Source organism: Panthera onca, chromosome B1, assembly GCF_046562875.1.
Source record: "Panthera onca isolate mPanOnc1 chromosome B1, mPanOnc1 haplotype 2, whole genome shotgun sequence".
Classification (NCBI taxonomy): Eukaryota; Metazoa; Chordata; class Mammalia; order Carnivora; family Felidae; genus Panthera; species Panthera onca.
The window spans coordinates 82568540-82586349 of NC_138342.1; the positions used below are offsets into that span (position 1 = coordinate 82568540).

Here is a 17810-nt window from a genome sequence, read left to right on the forward strand (position 1 = left end):
CAGTCGGTTAGGCGTCCGACTTCAGCCAGGTCACGATCTCGCGGTCCGTGAGTTCGAGCCCCGCGTCAGGCTCTGGGCTGATGGCTCGGAGCCTGGAGCCTGTTTCCGATTCTGTGTCTCCCTCTCTCTCTGCCCCTCCCCGTTCATGCTCTGTCTCTCTCTGTCCCAAAAATAAATAAAAAACGTTGAAAAAAAAAAAAATTTAAAAAAAAAAAGAATTGGGCACTTAACTGACTGAGCCACTCAGGTGCCCCCAAAGGACTCATGATAAATGCCAAATTCTCAGCTGCGATTCTGAAGCGCATTCTTCCTCCTGGATGTGGGTTGGCTGAACTTTGCACATAGGAATTAAAACAGAAATGGTTAAAATCTCAAAAGGAAGAGAAGAATAAAACATGGACTCTGACAGACATAATTTTGTAAAACCTCTCATATATTGTCACTTTTTTATGTTTAAATAAAAGGAATATGGATGATTATCTTGAGAATAAGATAAGGTGATCTTAGGAAGTTTCTCTCACTCAACAGCCTGTTTGAGGCTGGTGTGGTGGTGGTGTGAGAAGGACCAAGGAAGGAGGACTTGATGGCAAAGCTAACTAAGTATTGCTAATGGAGCTCCAAAGCACTTCACAAAATCTATTTAACTATCGTAAAACTCTATGGGTAGGTACTCTAGCTTGTATTTTTCAGTTATGGGAAATGAGGTTAAATAAGTTGCTCATGGGAACATGACTAAGGGAGGAGAGTTGGGAGGCAGAGGTTTCAACCCAGGTCTGCCTATCTTAATCAACATCTGTGCTCTTAATTGCCCCACGGCATTGCTTTCCTAAAGGTGCAAGGACACAGCGGACTCCAGAGCAGACAGCTAGCAAATGCAGAAGAGTTTCCGGTCTCCCCATGCCTGAGAAGAACCCTGAGGGTCTTTTGGACTAGAGTTTTCAATAATTCCTCTTCCTCTATTTGATTAGCTTCATCTGGACACAACCCGTTAGGGAACAAACTGGAATTCCTCCAGATTAGATGGAGAAAGATTGCAAGGGATCTAAACTTACTACAGATGGAAGGGGATGCTGTAAGACTGACAAACCATAAGACCTGACAGTCTCAAACACATAAAAGAGCTGGCATGTTGAAAAGGAATAGAACTTAGTGTTTTTCCTAAATCTGAGATTAATCCATGGCATAGTATTATGTGAAAATGTAGAATAAAAAATTCTATCAATAATTGCAAATATGTAAATGCTGAAGATGCATGTGGATAAAGATTGAGGGAACAAGGACAAATGAAACATTGAGGTGTTCAGGTGATAGTATTATGGCCAATTTGTGTCTCGTTTTTTTTTAGTTTTTAATTTTAAGTATTGTTCTGCAAAAGGAAAATTTAACAAATAAAAGCAAACACATACAGGAAGACATGCAAGTAGTGATAATCAGAGAAAAAACGTCCAGCCTCATTATAAAAAAAAAAAAAAAAGATACCATTTTCCATTTATCAAAATGACAGTCATTAAAAATAAGATAATAATCAGCACTAGCAAAGTCTCAGGAAATAATATGTCAGTATAGTTCTGACTAGAGTGTAAATTTGTATACACTTTTAAGGGAAAATTTGACAAACTGTATCATAAAACATAAAGTGACAATCCTTTGATGAGGCAATTCCACTTTTAACAACATATCCTAGGTAAATAAGAATGTATGCAAAGTTCTAGCTAAAAGGGTATTCAGTGAAGCCTTGTTCATAATATATAACATTTAAAAATAACTCAAATGTCTATTGTTAGTGAGCTTTGTTCAGTGAATTACCCATACAATAGGATATTACGCAGACATTAAATTATGTGGTAAATTTTATCATAATTAAATTACTAAATCATAATTAAATCAATAATAAATTATACTATATTTAAGGACAATAAAGGAAGTTTGTAATGTAATAACTGAAGAAAGCAAGTAACTAAAGATGGTCTTTGTTTTTGTTAAAAATTATTTTATATATACATATATGTATGTCATACGCATCTATACACACATAAATCGTTGATTTTTGCTCACGTGTAACATTTAAAATGTATTATTTGATATTATTACACTATTTATTTGTATTGCTTATACAGCAACACTTAATAAAAATAAAAGTAACATGAGTTTTTTCGTCTATTAAGTATGTAAGTTTAAAAAAATATGGATTAGATAACACGAAGTTCACAGCGCTTAGCTGATGATCAATAAATATTAGTTCCTCTCCCTTTCCAGTGACAGGAGGTATTTAAGCACAAGTTAGAAAATGGCAGACCTGGGATGTAGTTGAAGAAATTTAGGCAACAAGTTTACATCAGATGACCTCTAAAGCTCCTTTCAACTCCGGTGCTTCAACATTAGAACAATTCTTCCCTACTCACCTTTCAAACAATCAACTGGGATAATACAAAAAATCATTGTTTTATTGAATATCTAGTAGTTGTGTCACTATTACTAACATTGTACACTGCGAATGGGAGGGGGGGTAGTGTGAAAAAAAATCAGGCAGTGGAAAAAAAAAATCCACGAAAAAAAATCGTGGAAAATCATTTCCACGAGGGAGGCCTGATGCAAATCTCAGCCCATCTTCTGACAGCTCTCTGGCTCCTCTTTTTGTGAATGACTGAGTGGCGGTCCTTAGGCCTCAGAGCAGACACTATCGGTGAGAAACAGTACTTTAAAAGAGAGAATTACTTTCCTTTTCCAAGGAGCTGCCGGGTGAACCAACGCAGAGGAGCGCGGCGCTCTTTCCAACTGCCTGTGAGTGTGGGGGACATTCAGTAAGGCACGGCCGGGGCGCTGTCTCCCTAGGTACAGACAGCGCAAGACGTGAGGGCCTCTCCCTTTGCGCCCTTCGCCGCCGGGCGCCAGGAGGTCGCACTACCCGGGGACAGACGTGGGACCCCGCGGAGCAGGAGGTCTCCGACAGACTCCCTCACAGCCCCCACGTGCACGACTGGCGCCGGGAGGCGGGGGCCACGGGCGGGGGCGGGGCGAAGGCCACGGGGCGGGGCGCCAGTTGCGCGCGCGGGGCGGGGGCGGGGCGCGCAGCGTGGTCTGGGCCGGCCCGGCGCTCCTTCTGCTTCCGCGCCCAGGCCCCGCAGGCCGAGCTCCTCCCCCGGCTCGGCCTCTGTCCCCTCCCCTGCCCTCTCTCCTCCTCCTCCTCCTCTTCCTCAGTGAGGCGCTCCTCCAGCAGCCAGGCAGCATGGCGGCTGTGGAGACGCGGGTGTGCGAGACGGACGGCTGCAGCAGCGAGGCCAAGCTCCAGTGTCCCACCTGCATCAAGCTGGGCATCCAAGGCTCGTACTTCTGCTCCCAGGTAGACGCCTGCTCTCCCACGGCGCCGCCGCCGCTGGCGGACTTCCTTCCCTCTGTGCCTGCCCTCGCGGCCGGTCGGGACGCGCTCCTCCTCTTCCACCCCCCGGGCGCGCCTGCCGCGCTTCCTCCTACCCCCAGCCGCAGCGCCGCCGCCCCCTCCCGCCTCCGGAGAGCCTGGGCCCCTTCGACGCGGGCGCGGTCTGCAGAGGCCATGTGGGCTGGGGGCGGAAGCGGACTTGTCCCGGGTAGCTCGGAGGTCCTAAGGCGCCGCGTTTAGGGGCGGGTTCCCGCCGCGCATCTCCTGCCGGTGCTGGGGCTACCAGGTGTGCGGGCTACCCGAGACAGGTGGGGACGCCCCGGGGAGGGGGCACGCCCCTCTGGCTTGTCTCCACAGCTCCCGGCAGGACTCTGATCGTGGTCACAGGGGGCTGCGGAGCTGGGAGTCACTCTGGTCCCGGCGGGATTGGAGGTCGGAAGACACCCACTCGGTTTTGAGGACTGGGTTGCTTGGGGGTGGTGGGGGTCGCAGAGAGAAGGAATGTTAGCTCCAGCCCCACCTGTGTCCTTGTGTTTTACTACCGCGCTTTGACACTTAAGCAACTTTGGACGTGGGGATAGAGAGGGGTCTGTAATTCATTCTTTTGCTTTGGCACCCAAAATTATTAATTTAGAAAACGGTAAGTTAGCGTTATGAGTCACCGTTCTCATTTACTGAATTTCCCACTAAGGAAAAAAGTCAGTTCCATTAAGGGTTATGCTTTAAGGCCGTGGTGTATTTTAGTAAGTTTTGTGCAGTGGAGCAAACCCAGCACTGAATGGGGTCTTGACAGAAACGTGTGCCGGTGTTTATGTTTACTGAAGAGTACTAGTGTTCCGGTTGCATTGGAACAGAGTATTGGCAGGGTAGCAGTGGTAAGGCTCGTAGTTACAGTCCAGATTTGTTGAAGAGAGACACGTGAAAGTTCAGGTTTAAATTAGTAGCGTCCTGTGGGGAGAAGAGCATGAACAAAGAGTCTGAAGGCCTGGGCAGGGCCCTGTCCTTGCCAATTACAGTGCAGTCTTGAACTAGTCAAGTTACCTAACCTTTCTGAGCTCCCACTGTGCGGAGGGAAAGGTGATACTTTCACTTAACATATTTCACAAGGTTGTTCTGGAGCTCAAATTATCCAGTAAATGGAAATGTTGGTAAAACGTGAAGCACTTTTTTTGGTTTTAGAGGCTGTCAGTGCAGTGCAACACTGCCATATAAAAATTATCAATGAATGGAATAGAAACAAATATATAAGAACAGTAAATACAAGAATATGAATATCTTCAATATAAGCTATGTAAACCTAAAGATGTATGTAAAATAAACAAATCCTTCAGGTCACAACACTTGTGCATAAGCCATTATGAGAGATCCTAGCTATATTGTATAGGTCATGTTTTTAGATAGGATATGATCCTTGACCTTGTTAATATCATTTGGAAAAAGTTGCACATGAGAAGAGTTGCTCTTTCTAAAAATAGCATTAGGACTACTCAGCATGCTAAACCTGGTATGAGTCCTTTTGTTTCTTAGAAATAATTTTCAGATTCTCATTTGTTGAAGCCTATGTGGGACCTGGATTTAAAACAAAACGAAACAAAAACCCAATAATTTGCTTTTGGAAATTATGTACCATCTTTGTGTGGAATAATGTGGTTTTCATTGCGTTTAAGATTAGGTGGCATTTTGTAATGCCAAATGAGTTAATGTGTACACACACTTACCTGTTGAGATTTTAGAAAGGTACTGTGAAACTGTATTCATCCAGCATAGGTGATGTTCCCTTAGGCACGGTATTATTCAATAGAAAGAACATTGGCTCATTAAGGTTTGTGGAAAAATGCCAACACAGTTATGAAAACATGAAACTAGGGCTTCTCCTTGCCACTTCTCTGATCATCTTCACTAGGAGTGGTCTGTCTTCTGTCTGCTTCTCTGGTCGCCAGCCTGGCTGTCTGGCCAGCTTGTGTGGAAACAAGCTGAGAGCAAGACTACAAGAGGCCATAACAGAAGTAAGCCTTTCTTTTCCAGTTACTTCCTCACATCCCCTTCTTTATTTCCTTTATAATACTTTATACAATCTGTGATTTTCTCATTTATTTTCTTATTTATCTGTTTTTTAATTGGAAGGTGAGTTTCATGAATAAGCTGTCTCGTTCACTGCCCTGTTATTTCTCAACATGATGCTCTGTATGCAGTAGGTGGGCAGTGAGTGTTTGAATCAATCATAAGTGTATCACAGGGCTGCATAGAGAGGCTGCATTTGAATCATGACTTAATCATTTACTAGCCATGTGACTTTGGGCAAATAATATAGCTTCTTTATTTTCTGTTACATCCTTTTAAAATGGGGCCATTAATAGTACAGGGTTCAGTCTTCAGTAAATACTAAGAGTATGTAAAACATTTTGCACATTGGTAAATTTAATCGATGTTAGGTTTTTTTTTAATATGAAATTTATTGTCCAGTTGGTTTCCATACAACACTCAGTGCTCATCCCAAAAGGTGCCCTCCTCAATGCCCATCACCCACTTTCCCCTTCCTCCCACCCCCTATCAACCCTCAGTTTATTCTCAGGTTTTTTTTTTTAATGTATATTTCTGAGAGACAAACAGAGCATGAGTGGGGGAGGGGCAGAGAGAGAGGGAGACACAGAATCCAAAGCAGGCTCCAGGCCCTGAGCTGTCAGCACAGAGCCCGACGTGGGGCTCGAACTTACAGAGTGTGAGATCATGACCTGAGCCGAAGTCGGTTGCTCAACCAACTGAGCCATCCAGGCGCCCCTATTTTCAGTTTTTAAGAGTCTCTTGTGGTTTGGCTCCCTCCCTAACTTTTTTTTTTTTTTTTTCCGATGTTAGGTCTTAGTGTTATACTGTGTTTTATGCTTAAGGTAGAAATATTTTTATCTGAGATGCTTAAATTTTTTTTAAGTTTATTTATTTTTAGTAATCTCTACACCTAATGTGGGGCTCAAACTTACAACCCTGATATCAAGAGTCACGTGCTCCTCTGACTGAGCCTGCCAGGCACTCCTAAGATGCTTAATTTTTTTTGTCTTAAAATTTTTTTTTAATGTTTATTATTTATTTTTAGATAGAGACAGAGATATATAGAGAGAGACAGAGCAAGAGCAGAGCAGGGGCAGAGAGAGAGGGGAACACAGAATCTGAAGCAGGCTCCAGAATCCAAGCTGTCAGCACAGAGCCCGATGAACTGTGAGATCATGACCTGAGCTGAAGTTGGATGGTTAAGTGACTGAGCCACCCAGGCACCCCTAAAATGCTTAATTTTAAGAAAAGTTTTGGTCCTTTAAATGAGTAAAATCTGTTTTACTTGAAAATCAAGCTTTTCAGGAGTTGATGTTTGATGGTATTTCCTTATAGCTGCATGTCCATTTTTATTTAATAGTAGTTTATTTTTTATTTTAATTTTTTTTTATGTTTCTTTATTTTGAGGGGGAGAGAGAGAGCACAAGTGGGGAAGGAACAGAGAGAGAGGGAGAGGGAGGGAATCCCAAGCAGGCTCCACAGTGTCACCACAGAGCCCGATGCTGGGGTTAAACCCACAACCCTGTGAAATCATGATATGAGCCGAAATCCAGAGTTGGATGCCTAACCAACTGAGCCACTGAGGTGCCCCAGTAGTTTAGTAGTTTCAATAGTAGTATAGGAGTTTACTTTTACTTCCTAGGAGTCTGTAAGAATATTTTGAAGATGGAGGCTGTGCTTTACTTATTTTCATTTTCTCTACCTTGTACACTGTAGGCACTTAGTTTATTAACTGAAAGAAGAGAGGTTGATGGGCCTGAGAAGAAAAGCAAAGAGCATTCTTGCCCTTAGTGAATATCAGCCCAGGGCAGATGCTACCTTGTGTGTAGTTAAAGGATCAGCTGAGAAGACATGAGTGATTTCCAATCATTTATAAGATACAATAACTAAAAGATAGTATAGTGTGAGTGGAAAGAGACTGGGTATATAGTCTGACCTAGGGTTAAATCTTTGCTGCTATGTTCTTGGCTAAGTTCTCTCTTAAATTTGTAGTAGAGGGCTAATGGTGTATCCTCTTCATGGAGCTGAGGGGAAGGTGAATAAGAGCGTGCAAAGTGCTTAGCACAGTGTTCAGTGAGTGGTTTTATTATGCATATATGCCTCACATCTAATACCCTTACACTTAGTTATGAGGAAGGTTTAAAAATGTTTAGGAAGAAGTATCATTTGTTTATGAAAAATATTTTTTTAATTATGAAAACAATTTTTAAAAAAACGTTTATTTGAGAGAGAAAGAAAGTGTGTGCATAAGAGGGGGAGGAGAGAGAAAGAGAGAGAGAGAGAAAATCTCAAGCAGGCTCTGCAATGCCAGCGTAAAGCCTGACACAGGGCTTGATCTCATGAGCCATGAGATCATGACTTGAGCCGAAATGAAGACTGAGACACCCAGGTGCTGTAAAACAATTTTTATTCTCCATAATAGCTATCAAAAAGTAAAATTATAAAATAATGTTATTTACAGTAGCACCCAAAGAAATCAAATAACTAGGGAAAATCTAATAAAAGCAATGAAAGATCTCTACACTAAAAAAAGTATGTACCAGTGCTGAGAGAAATTAAAGAAAAGCTAGAAATGGAGGTATATATAGGTATACCTAATTGTATTGTGCTTGCTTTATTGTGCTTTACAGATACTGTGTTTTTTGTTTAAATTGAACGTTTGTGGCAACCCTGTGTCAAGCAAGTTTCTTGGCCCCATTTAGCTTACTTAGTGTCTCTGTCACATTTTAGTAATTCTCAGAATATTTAGAACCTTATCATCATTATTATTTTATTTTAAATTTTTTAGTTTGAGTATAGTTGACACACAATGTGACATTAGTTTCAGGTGTATAACAGTGATTCAACATCTCTGTACCTTTAGGCTGTGCTTACCACGAATATAGCTACCATCTGTCACTATACGGCACTATTACAGTATCACTGACTACGTTTCCTGTGCTGTGTCTTTTATTCCCATGCCTTATTCATTCCATGACTGGGAGCCTGTATCTCCCACTCCCCTTCATCCATTTTGCCTACCCCCCACAGATGTGCTCCTGTCTATGAACATTTTGAACAAAGTCTTGCAGTAGATTCTTTCAAAGAAGCAGTGGCAAAGTAAGGTGATGAACTGGGTCTCCAGGAAAAAGTTGAGTAGCTGAGCCTCTTGTGGGTTGGAGTTGGAAAGGAAGGAAGGAATTGCCCTTCCAACATACAGCATCTTTGAAATGCAACCCTGTCCTCTGAAATTCTTTCTCCTTTTGTATCAAAGTTTCTGATAATGCAGTGTATTTCTGGAACTCATCTTCATCATTGATGGAGATATTACCATATTGTATTTTATAGGGATTATCTTTACATTCCTCACATTATGTCATACCACGCCTAGATAACTTTTGTAAGTTAGGTGATTGGGTATAACTATCAGAGCTTCTTACGAAGCTCATCGATCTTATAAAGATCATTGTTGGTTTGCAGACTTTGTGGTGGTCAGTGGGGATCTTTTTTTTTTTTTTTAAAGCTTATTTATTTATTTATTTTGAGAGGGACAGAGAGACAGAGAAGCCCAGGCATGCTCTGCGCTGATAGGACCCACCAGTGTCGGGCTCGAACTCATGAACCATAAGATCATGACTTGAGTCAAAGTCAAGATGCTTAATCGACTGAACCACCCAGATGCCCCAGTGGAGATCTTTTTATTGACATGCTTATATTATAAACAAACGTGTTGGCATTTTGGCATGAGTTGTACTTATATTCCAGTAGAACTTATAAAAAGCAAGCCTCTGGGGCACCTGGGTGGCTCAGTCGGTTAAGTGTCTGACTTTGGCTCCTGTCATGATCTCGAAGCTCGTGGGTTCGAGCCCCATGTCGGCCTCTGTGCTGACAGCTCAGAGCCTGGAGCCTGCTTTGGAGTCTGTGTCTCCCTCTCTCTCTGTCCCTCAACTCACACTCTGTCTCTCTCTCAAAAAATAAATAAACTTTTTTTTTTTTTTTTTTTTTTTTTTTTTTAGCAGCATTTGGTAGATAATCAAAAGTGGAACAAGTCTTTAATGAATTTTTTAGAGATTGAAGGGCTGTTGGTAGTAGGTGTGATCTTATATTGTTCATACAGTTTGTGGATAGATGTTTTAGTCGCTTTTTTTCTTTTTTTTTTTTTGGTGAGACTTTTTGACATACAAAAAATTATTTGGCATACAAAATTTTTAGTTTGGTCTTAGTAATATTGGCAGGGGTGGCGTGACAGACACATAAGCACATAGCTAAGCGCATGCTTAGCTCTAGATGTTAGGAGGGAAAAGCAATGGCATGGTAACTCCTGTATTAATTACTGAGGAATTGTCCTTGGTATTAATAGCAACCCCATTTAGTAGATATAATATAGGCAGGCATACTCTGTAAAGCAACTATTGTGAATCTCTGCATATCAAAGATTTAATGTAATGGAGTATAAATATAATTACTACCCTTTCTGCTTGATCATGAACCTCTCCTGACCTCACAGTTTCAACATGAAGCATTTGCTTATTCATGCTTGGGCAGGTAGTACTCCTAGCTCAACAATTACACCTTTTTCTTTTGATTTCTTTGATTAGTATCAGTCTTGTGTGTGGCTTTGAATAAAGAGCAATTCAACACACTCTGTAAGCTGTGTCTTCTTGTCTCAACGTGTTTGGCAGCTATAGTTAAACCTGGGAGAGGGACCCTGTAATTCTTCCCCCGAGTTATATATTGCAAGTAAGTTCTCTTGTAGCACTCGCTATTCGCAATAGCTAAGTTGTGGAAACAACCAGAGTGTCCATGGGTGGGTGAATGGATAAATAAAATGTGGCATATACACATAGTGGAATACTATACAGCCTTAAAAAATGAGAGTCTGCAGTGTGCCATGACATTATATTAACTGATACAAGCCAGTTAACAGACACTACATGATTCCACTTACATGAGGTATCTAAAATAGTCAAATTCATAGAATCAAAGAATATAATGGTAGCTGCCAGGGGCTGGGAGGAGGGAGAAGTGGAAGGTGCTAATCAGGCAGTAAGTTTCAGTCACACACACACACACACACACACACACCCCTCTAGAATAAGCTCTAGAGGTCTGCTATTCAACATTTTACCTACAACAAGGAAAATTATATTGACACTTAAAAAAAAATTCTCTCCTGTTTTTGTCTCCAGTAACTTACCTGTTTTACCATAAAATTCAGTAGGGACTTCTTCCTGATACACTAGAGCTGTGCCATGTCTATTGGAAAGCATTCTTAAAAACACTGTTAGCTGGGGTCTGCTAGTGTCCCATTTATCTGGGTCATAGCTCAGGCCTCTAGTGGTTAGGGTAAAAAAGATAAATTGTGACTGTAGCAATTTCCTTAATAAAGTAAGAGGAGACAGAGACTTCTCCATATTGTAAACCTGTCTTTAATGATTTTCCCTTGATGAAAGGTACAAAAGGGCAACCTTTTATATCACGTTCTGAAGGCTACTTTGTCTTATCCATCAAGCTATGACGTTAAATCACTCAGTAAAATAGGTAAATGTAAGTGCCATTAGACCTGCCTTGGCTTCCCCCTCCCTCCCTCAAATGGGACGTGACTTTTTGGGTGAAGGGATTTATTTTATTCCTGGTTATTTTGCTAATTGGTACTACTGATAGGTTTGATTATTTGAATACTGATAACTTTTGCATTGTTCACTACTAAGCAAATGCAGAGAAAAATATAAATGCAGTTATTGTGTGAATAATTTAGTATTGTTTTTGAATTGAGGTTTTAGGTACCTTAAAGTCAGGATCTATATATAAGTATTATCTTTTTTTTTCTTTGCTAAATTGTTTTCGTTAGATTTTGAGTAGAATTAAAAACTAGTGGTAAATCATCCATAGAATCTAAAAAGAAAAAAAAAAGACATGGTAAATGCCTAAGCACTTAAGTTATTAAAAAGAACATTACTAGTAAAACAAGTAAAACCAGAAGGCTCCGACGCTTTCCTCACACAAGAGGTACTACATATCCTGAATTTTGTGTTTATCATTCATTTGCTTTCCCATATGTTTGATTCCTTAGATAATACATTGTTTACTTTTGATGTTTTTGAAAATTTTGTAAATGAAATCACTGCTAGTATTCTTTGCAACTTGCTTTCTTCGTTTAACATTAAGTTCTTAAGATTCATTCGTGTTGTGTGTAGCTCTAGCTCATTCATTTTCATTCTCTATGGTATTCCAATGAATTCATATATCATAGTTTATTCATTTCTTTGCTAATGGAAATTTGGGTTGTTCTAAGTTTTTGTTATTGTAAACAGTGCTGCTTTAAATAGTCTTGTACCTAGCTCTTGGTGCCTGTGTGCAAGAGTTTCTCCTGGGTATATACCCAGGAGAAAAATTCTTGAGTCATAGGATACGTATGTGTTTAGCTTTATTTTGATGGTGCCAAATTGTTTTTCAATGCGCTTGTACTTCTCCTCCCATCATCCAAAACTTTATATTGTTCTATATCCTAGCTAGGACTTGAAATTAACAGACAGTTTGATTTTTGTCAATCTGGTCTTTTGTGTTACTTCTGAATAACAACATTCATTGGGTTATTTGTATGTTTGTAAACCTGAAAAAATTTAACTGTCTCCAGGGACTTAATAGTTCCTTGTACAAACAGGAAGTACTTTAAAAAAGACAAGTGATTGAATCATTGTGTTGTGCACATGAAACTAATATTATATGCAAGTATACTTCTCTTAAGAAAAATAACAAGGAGGGGCGCCCGGGTGGCTCAGTTCATTAAGCATCCATCTCTTTGTTTTGGCTCAGGTCATGATCTCATGGTTCATGGGTTCAAGCCCCACATTGAGCTCTGTGCTGACAGCACGGAGCCTGCTTGGGATTCTGTCTCCCTCTTTCTCTAGTTTTTTATTTCGAACAGTTTCAAACCATAGAAAAACTTAAAGATGAATATTATAACTAATTGCAGTATACTCATCACCTAAATTAATGTTGTGCCTTGCTTGCTTTGTGTCTGCTTGTGTGTATATTGCATTTTTGTATGTATTTGTTGAAACATTTGAGAATAAGTCACAGACAACATGACACCACAGCCATTAACTATTCAGCATGCGTTCTCTAACGACAAGGATGTTTTTCTTTCTTAACTACAGTGCCATGATTACATTTAAGAAAATTGACAAGGATTCCCTAATGTCGTCTAATAGTCAAGCCTGTTCATATTTGTCAGTTATTCGCTAAGCACGTCTTTAATAGTTGTATGTTTTGCTTTTTGTTATTTTTGGAATCAAAATCCTATCAAAGCTCACAGATAGCATTTGATTGTCCTCTCAGCCTCTTTGAATTTGGAAGAGTTCTCTCATCTTTATTTCATGATGCTGACTTTTACAGAGACTACTCAGTTGTCTTATAGAGTATCACACATTCTTGATTTTTTTATTATTTCCTTATAGTGTCTTTAAGTTGTTCTTTTATCCCCTGTATTTTCCTTAAGCCAGATATTAGGTCCAGAGGCCTAATTGGAATATGTCAAGATTCCCTTGAGAAGACTCCTGGGTGATGCTGTGTGCCTTGTATTGTATCACATCAGGAGGCACAGAACACCCGGTTGTCCCACCACTAAACTTGATCTCTTTGTTAAAGTGCTACCAGATCACCACTGTAAACACATTTTTCACTTAGCAATGACTGTGTAATCTGTGGGGTGATCCTCTGGCACTATGAGAATATGCTTTTTTTCAACATGCTTTCTCCTAGTGGTTTTAGTATCCATTAATGATGCTTGTCTGATAATTATTCCAATAGGGGTTGCAAATGGTGATTCCCCTCCCCACTGCATTCTGGCATTTAATAGCTGATTTTTTTTTCTTGTAAGGAAGAGTTTATCTTTATCAACTGGCTAATAAATTATGTTCCACCTAAAAACGTACTATAATATTCCTACTAAAAAGACATGTAACGGTAATGCATCGGTCACTTTAAACGGTCACAAATGTTTGTTGGAGTTTTCACATTTTTCAGTATAGGGACCTTTGAATTTTTTTCCCCTTTGTTAAACATTAAAATAGGTTACAGTCCTTACTCTTTTTGATGTTCAAATTGTCTCAGATTCAGTCAGTGGTACCACTTTCAAAGTGACTTCTGTAGCTTTTTGACCTTCCTTCATTAGTCTCTGATTGCTTCCTGGCTTTCTGCTACAAGACAAATCAGATTTACCTTGTAATTTCCCTATCCCAGACATAGAATCAGTCCTGTCTCTAAGGAGCTCTTGTTTTTGGTAGGAATGTCTTTAGAAATCCAGATCTGGGTGCTTTAAGTATGTTTCATGCTCCTGGAGTGTCCTTGTCTCTAGGAAAAGGAGTAGTAAGATCTTCGGGAAATTTTGCTGAAGACCATATGAGGGACATAAATAAAACCTCTACAGGGCAGTCTTTCTAAAGGAGTACACTAAATAGGTGAAAAAATGCTATAGGTAAGGACAGGTCCTAGAAGACCTCCTGAAGGAGGTGAGTTAAGAACTGGATTTTGATAAATTACAGAAATAACTGAAAGTGGAAAAGTGAATCAGAAGGTGTGCATTAGGGTGTAGGAGAGGACATTCTTTCCAGGGGAAGGATGAACTTATGGAAGTAGAGATGCAAGCTGAGAAGGTGTTGTGTCATAGCAAATAGAGTAGCTTTACTGTAGTGAAGAGTAGGGGTAGTTAGTAGGGACAGAGACCTTGCTGTTCCCTTAAGCATATTTTTTGAAAATGTAAATATCTCCTTTTGGTTTTCATTGCAAAAAGCAGTACATGATCTTTGCATAAATTTAATAGAAGCATGTAAAGTAAAAAGTCCAGGGGCGCCTGGGTGGCGCAGTCGGTTAAGCGTCCGACTTCAGCCAGGTCACGATCTCGTGGTCCGTGAGTTCGAGCCCCGCGTCAGGCTCTGGGCTGATGGCTCGGAGCCTGGAGCCTGTGCCTGTTTCCGATTCTGTGTCTCCCTCTCTCTCTGCCCCTCCCCCGTTCATGCTCTGTCTCTCTCTGTCCCAAAAATAAATTAAAAACGTTGAAACAAAAAAAAAAAGAAAAATTTAAAAAGTCCATCATGATGATGCCTAGAAGAATGTTAACACTCTGGTTAATTATCTTTCCAGACTTTTATATTTGTATTGCATAGAAGTTAAGAGCATAGATAGTACCTCAAGAGGGCCTGCATTTAAAACCTGGCTTTATGTTTTTTGGACATGTTAATTAATCTGTGTTTTCTCATCTGTAATACAGTTTTCTCATCTGTAAAATGGGATGATAATATTACCTACCTCTTAGAGTTGTAGGATTAACAGCATTGATACATGGTAAGTGTCTAAATCTGTGCTTGGCATATAGTACATGCTCAAATGTTAGCTGTTTTTATTTTTTCAAAACAAAAATGAGGTCATTGCTCTTACATAGAGCTATTCAGTTTTAGAACTTAACCTTTTTTTTTTTTTTCCCCTTAAATTTATTCTGAAAGAGAGCGTGCGTGAGTCAGGGGGAGGGATGGAGAGAGAGGGAGAGAGAATCCCAAACAGGGATTCTGACATGGGGCTTGATGCTATGAACCATGAGATCATGACCTGAGCTGAAATCAAGAGTCGGTCTTAACTGACTGAGCCACCCAGGTGCCCCTTAACTTTTTTTAAAGTTATGTCTTTTTTTTCTTATTGTAAAAAAACCCACAAACGACCACTGTCACCATTTTTAAGTGTACAGTTTTGGTAGTGTTAAGTATATCTACTACATTGTTGTTGAGCAGATCTCCAGAAATGTTTCATTTTGCAGAACTGAAACCCATTAAATAACAACTCTCCTTTACTCCCTTCTTCTAGCCTAGCTACCCACCATTGTGCTTTCTTTATACATGAATTTGAATATTTTAGATACTTCATACAAGTGGAATCACATAGTATTTGTCCTTTTGTGACTGGCTTATTTCACTTAACATGGTGTCCTTAAGGTTCATCCATGGTGTAGCAAGTGACAGGATTTAGTTCCTTTTTATGGCTGCAGAGTGTTCCATTGTGTGTATGTACCACATTTTGTTTGTCTGTTCATCCTTTGGTAGACATATGGGTTGCTCCCATCTCTTGGCTATTGAGAACAGTGCTGCTGATGAATGTGCTGTCCAAATGTCTCTTTGACCCTGCTTTCAATTCTTTTGGATATATATTCCAAAGAGGCATTGCTGGATCTTTAACTAGTTATATGTTCATTTTTTGAGGAACCATCATACTGTTTTCTATAGCAGCTACATTATCCCAGTATGGTTTACATAGTAGTTTACAGTTCCACCAACAGTACACAAACATCCCAGCTTCTCCAAATCCCTGCCAGTATTTTCAGGTTTTTTTGATAGTAGCTTATCCTAGTGGGTGTGAGATGATATGTCATTGGGTTTTGATTTATATTTCTCTGATGACTAGTGATATTGAGCATCTTTTCAGATGCTTATTGGCCTTTTTATTTATTTTTTTCAAATCATTGTTGGAGAAATGTCTGTTGAAGTCCTTTGCCCATTTTTTAAATCAGGTTATGTGATTTTTTTCTAGTTGGGTTGTAGGAGTCTTTGTATATTCTGGATATTCACCCCTTATCAGATACATGATTTGCATTACCATTCCATAGGTTGCCTCTTCACCTTTGATTGTGTCCTTTGATGAGCAAAAGTCTTAATGTTTGATGTAGTCCCACTTTATTTTTGCTTGTGTTGCCTTTTCTTTTTGGTGTCACATGCAAGAAATCATTGTATCTAATGTCATGAAGATTTTCCCCTGAGTTTTATGGTTTTGGGCCTTATGTTTACTTCTTTAACCAATTTTGAGTTAATTTTTATATATGGTGTAAGATAAGGGTCCAACTTCATCTTTTGCATGTGGATCTCTAGTTTTCCTAACACCATTTATTGAAGGGACTGTCCTTTCCATATTGAGTGGTGTTGGTACTCTAATAAGGTCATTTAACTATATATCTGGAGGTTTATTTCTGGACTCCATTCTATTCCAGTTGTCTCTATATTTGTCTTAATGGCAGTATCATACTGTTTTGATTATTGTAGCTTTGTAGTATGCTGTATGTATGTAGCATGTAGTATGACACTTTGTAGAAGTGTCAGTCTTCTGAGTTGGTTCTTTTTAAAACTAATTGTTTTGGTTGTTTGGGGTCCCTTTAGATTCCATATGAATGTTAGGACGACTCTTCATTTCTGCAAAATAAATTTTTGAGATTTTAATAGTGATTTTGTTGAATCTGTAGATTGCTTTGGGTAGTACTGACATCTTAACAGTATTAAGTCTTTCAATCCATAAACAGGACTGCTTTCCATTTGTATGTGCCTTTAATTTCAGCACTGTTTTGTAATTTTCTGTGTATAAGTCCCTTGCCTTGTTAGATTTATTTCTAGGTATTTTATTCTTTTTGATGTTATAAATGGAGTTGTTAATTTCCTTTTCAGATTATTCACTGTTAGTGTATAGAAACATTGTTGCATGTTGATTTTGTATCCTTCAACTTTACTGATTTTGCATATTAGTTCTAATAGTTTTTCACTTTAGAATCTTTAAGAAGTTTTCTACATAGAAGATTATGTCATCTGTGAACTAAGATAATTTTGCTTTTCCTTTCTAGTTGGAAGCCCTTTATTTCTCTTTCTTGCTTAATTGCTCTGGCTAAGAATTCCAATACTGTGTTGAATAGCAGTGGTGAGAGTGGACATCCTTGAGTTATTTCTGGTCTTAGAGGAAAAGCTTTCACTCTTTTTCCATTGACTGTGATGTTAGCTGTTGGCTTTTATTATGTTGAGGTTAGTTTCTTCTGTTCCTAACTTAAGTGTTTTTATCATTGAAAGCGTGTTGACTCTTGTCAAATGTTTTTCCTGCATCAATTGATAATGACTTTGATTTTTGTCCTTCATTCTGTTAATGTAGTGTTGAATTTTATATACTGATCAGTTGACTTTGTGTGTGTTGAACCATCCTTGCATTCCAGGAACCCATGTCATCATGGTGTATAATTTTTTAAATGTGTTGTTGGATTTGGTTTGCTAATGTTTTGTTGAGGATTTTTGCATCAATATATTTATTTTTATTTTTATTTTTTTAAATGTTTTTTATTTATTTTTGAGAGAGACAGAGACAGAATGTGAGTAGGTTGGGGGCAGAGAGAGAGGGAGACACAGATTCGGAAGCAGGCTCCAGGCTCTGAGCTGTCAGCGCAGAGCCCGATGTGGGGCTTGAACTCAGGAGTCGTGAGATCGTGACCTGAGCCGAAGTCGGATGCTCAACTGATTGAGCCACCCAGGCGCCCCTGCATCAATATTAATCAGGGATATTGGTTTGTAGATTTGTTGTGGTGTCTTTTGTCTGGCTTTAGTATCAGGATATCACT

General features: G+C 39.5%; 1 protein-coding gene across 1 annotated transcript in view; it reads left to right on the forward strand.

Annotated features, from left to right (window-relative positions):
* Positions 1–3031: 3031 nt before the first annotated feature.
* Positions 3032–17810, forward strand: part of METAP1 (methionyl aminopeptidase 1) — a 57310-nt gene continuing 42531 nt past the window's right edge. Inside the window, exon 1 of the mRNA XM_060654580.3 lies at positions 3032–3340. Within this exon, the coding sequence (XP_060510563.1) occupies positions 3227–3340 (114 nt within the window). The 5' untranslated portion in view covers positions 3032–3226. The remainder of the gene's footprint in view (positions 3341–17810) is intronic.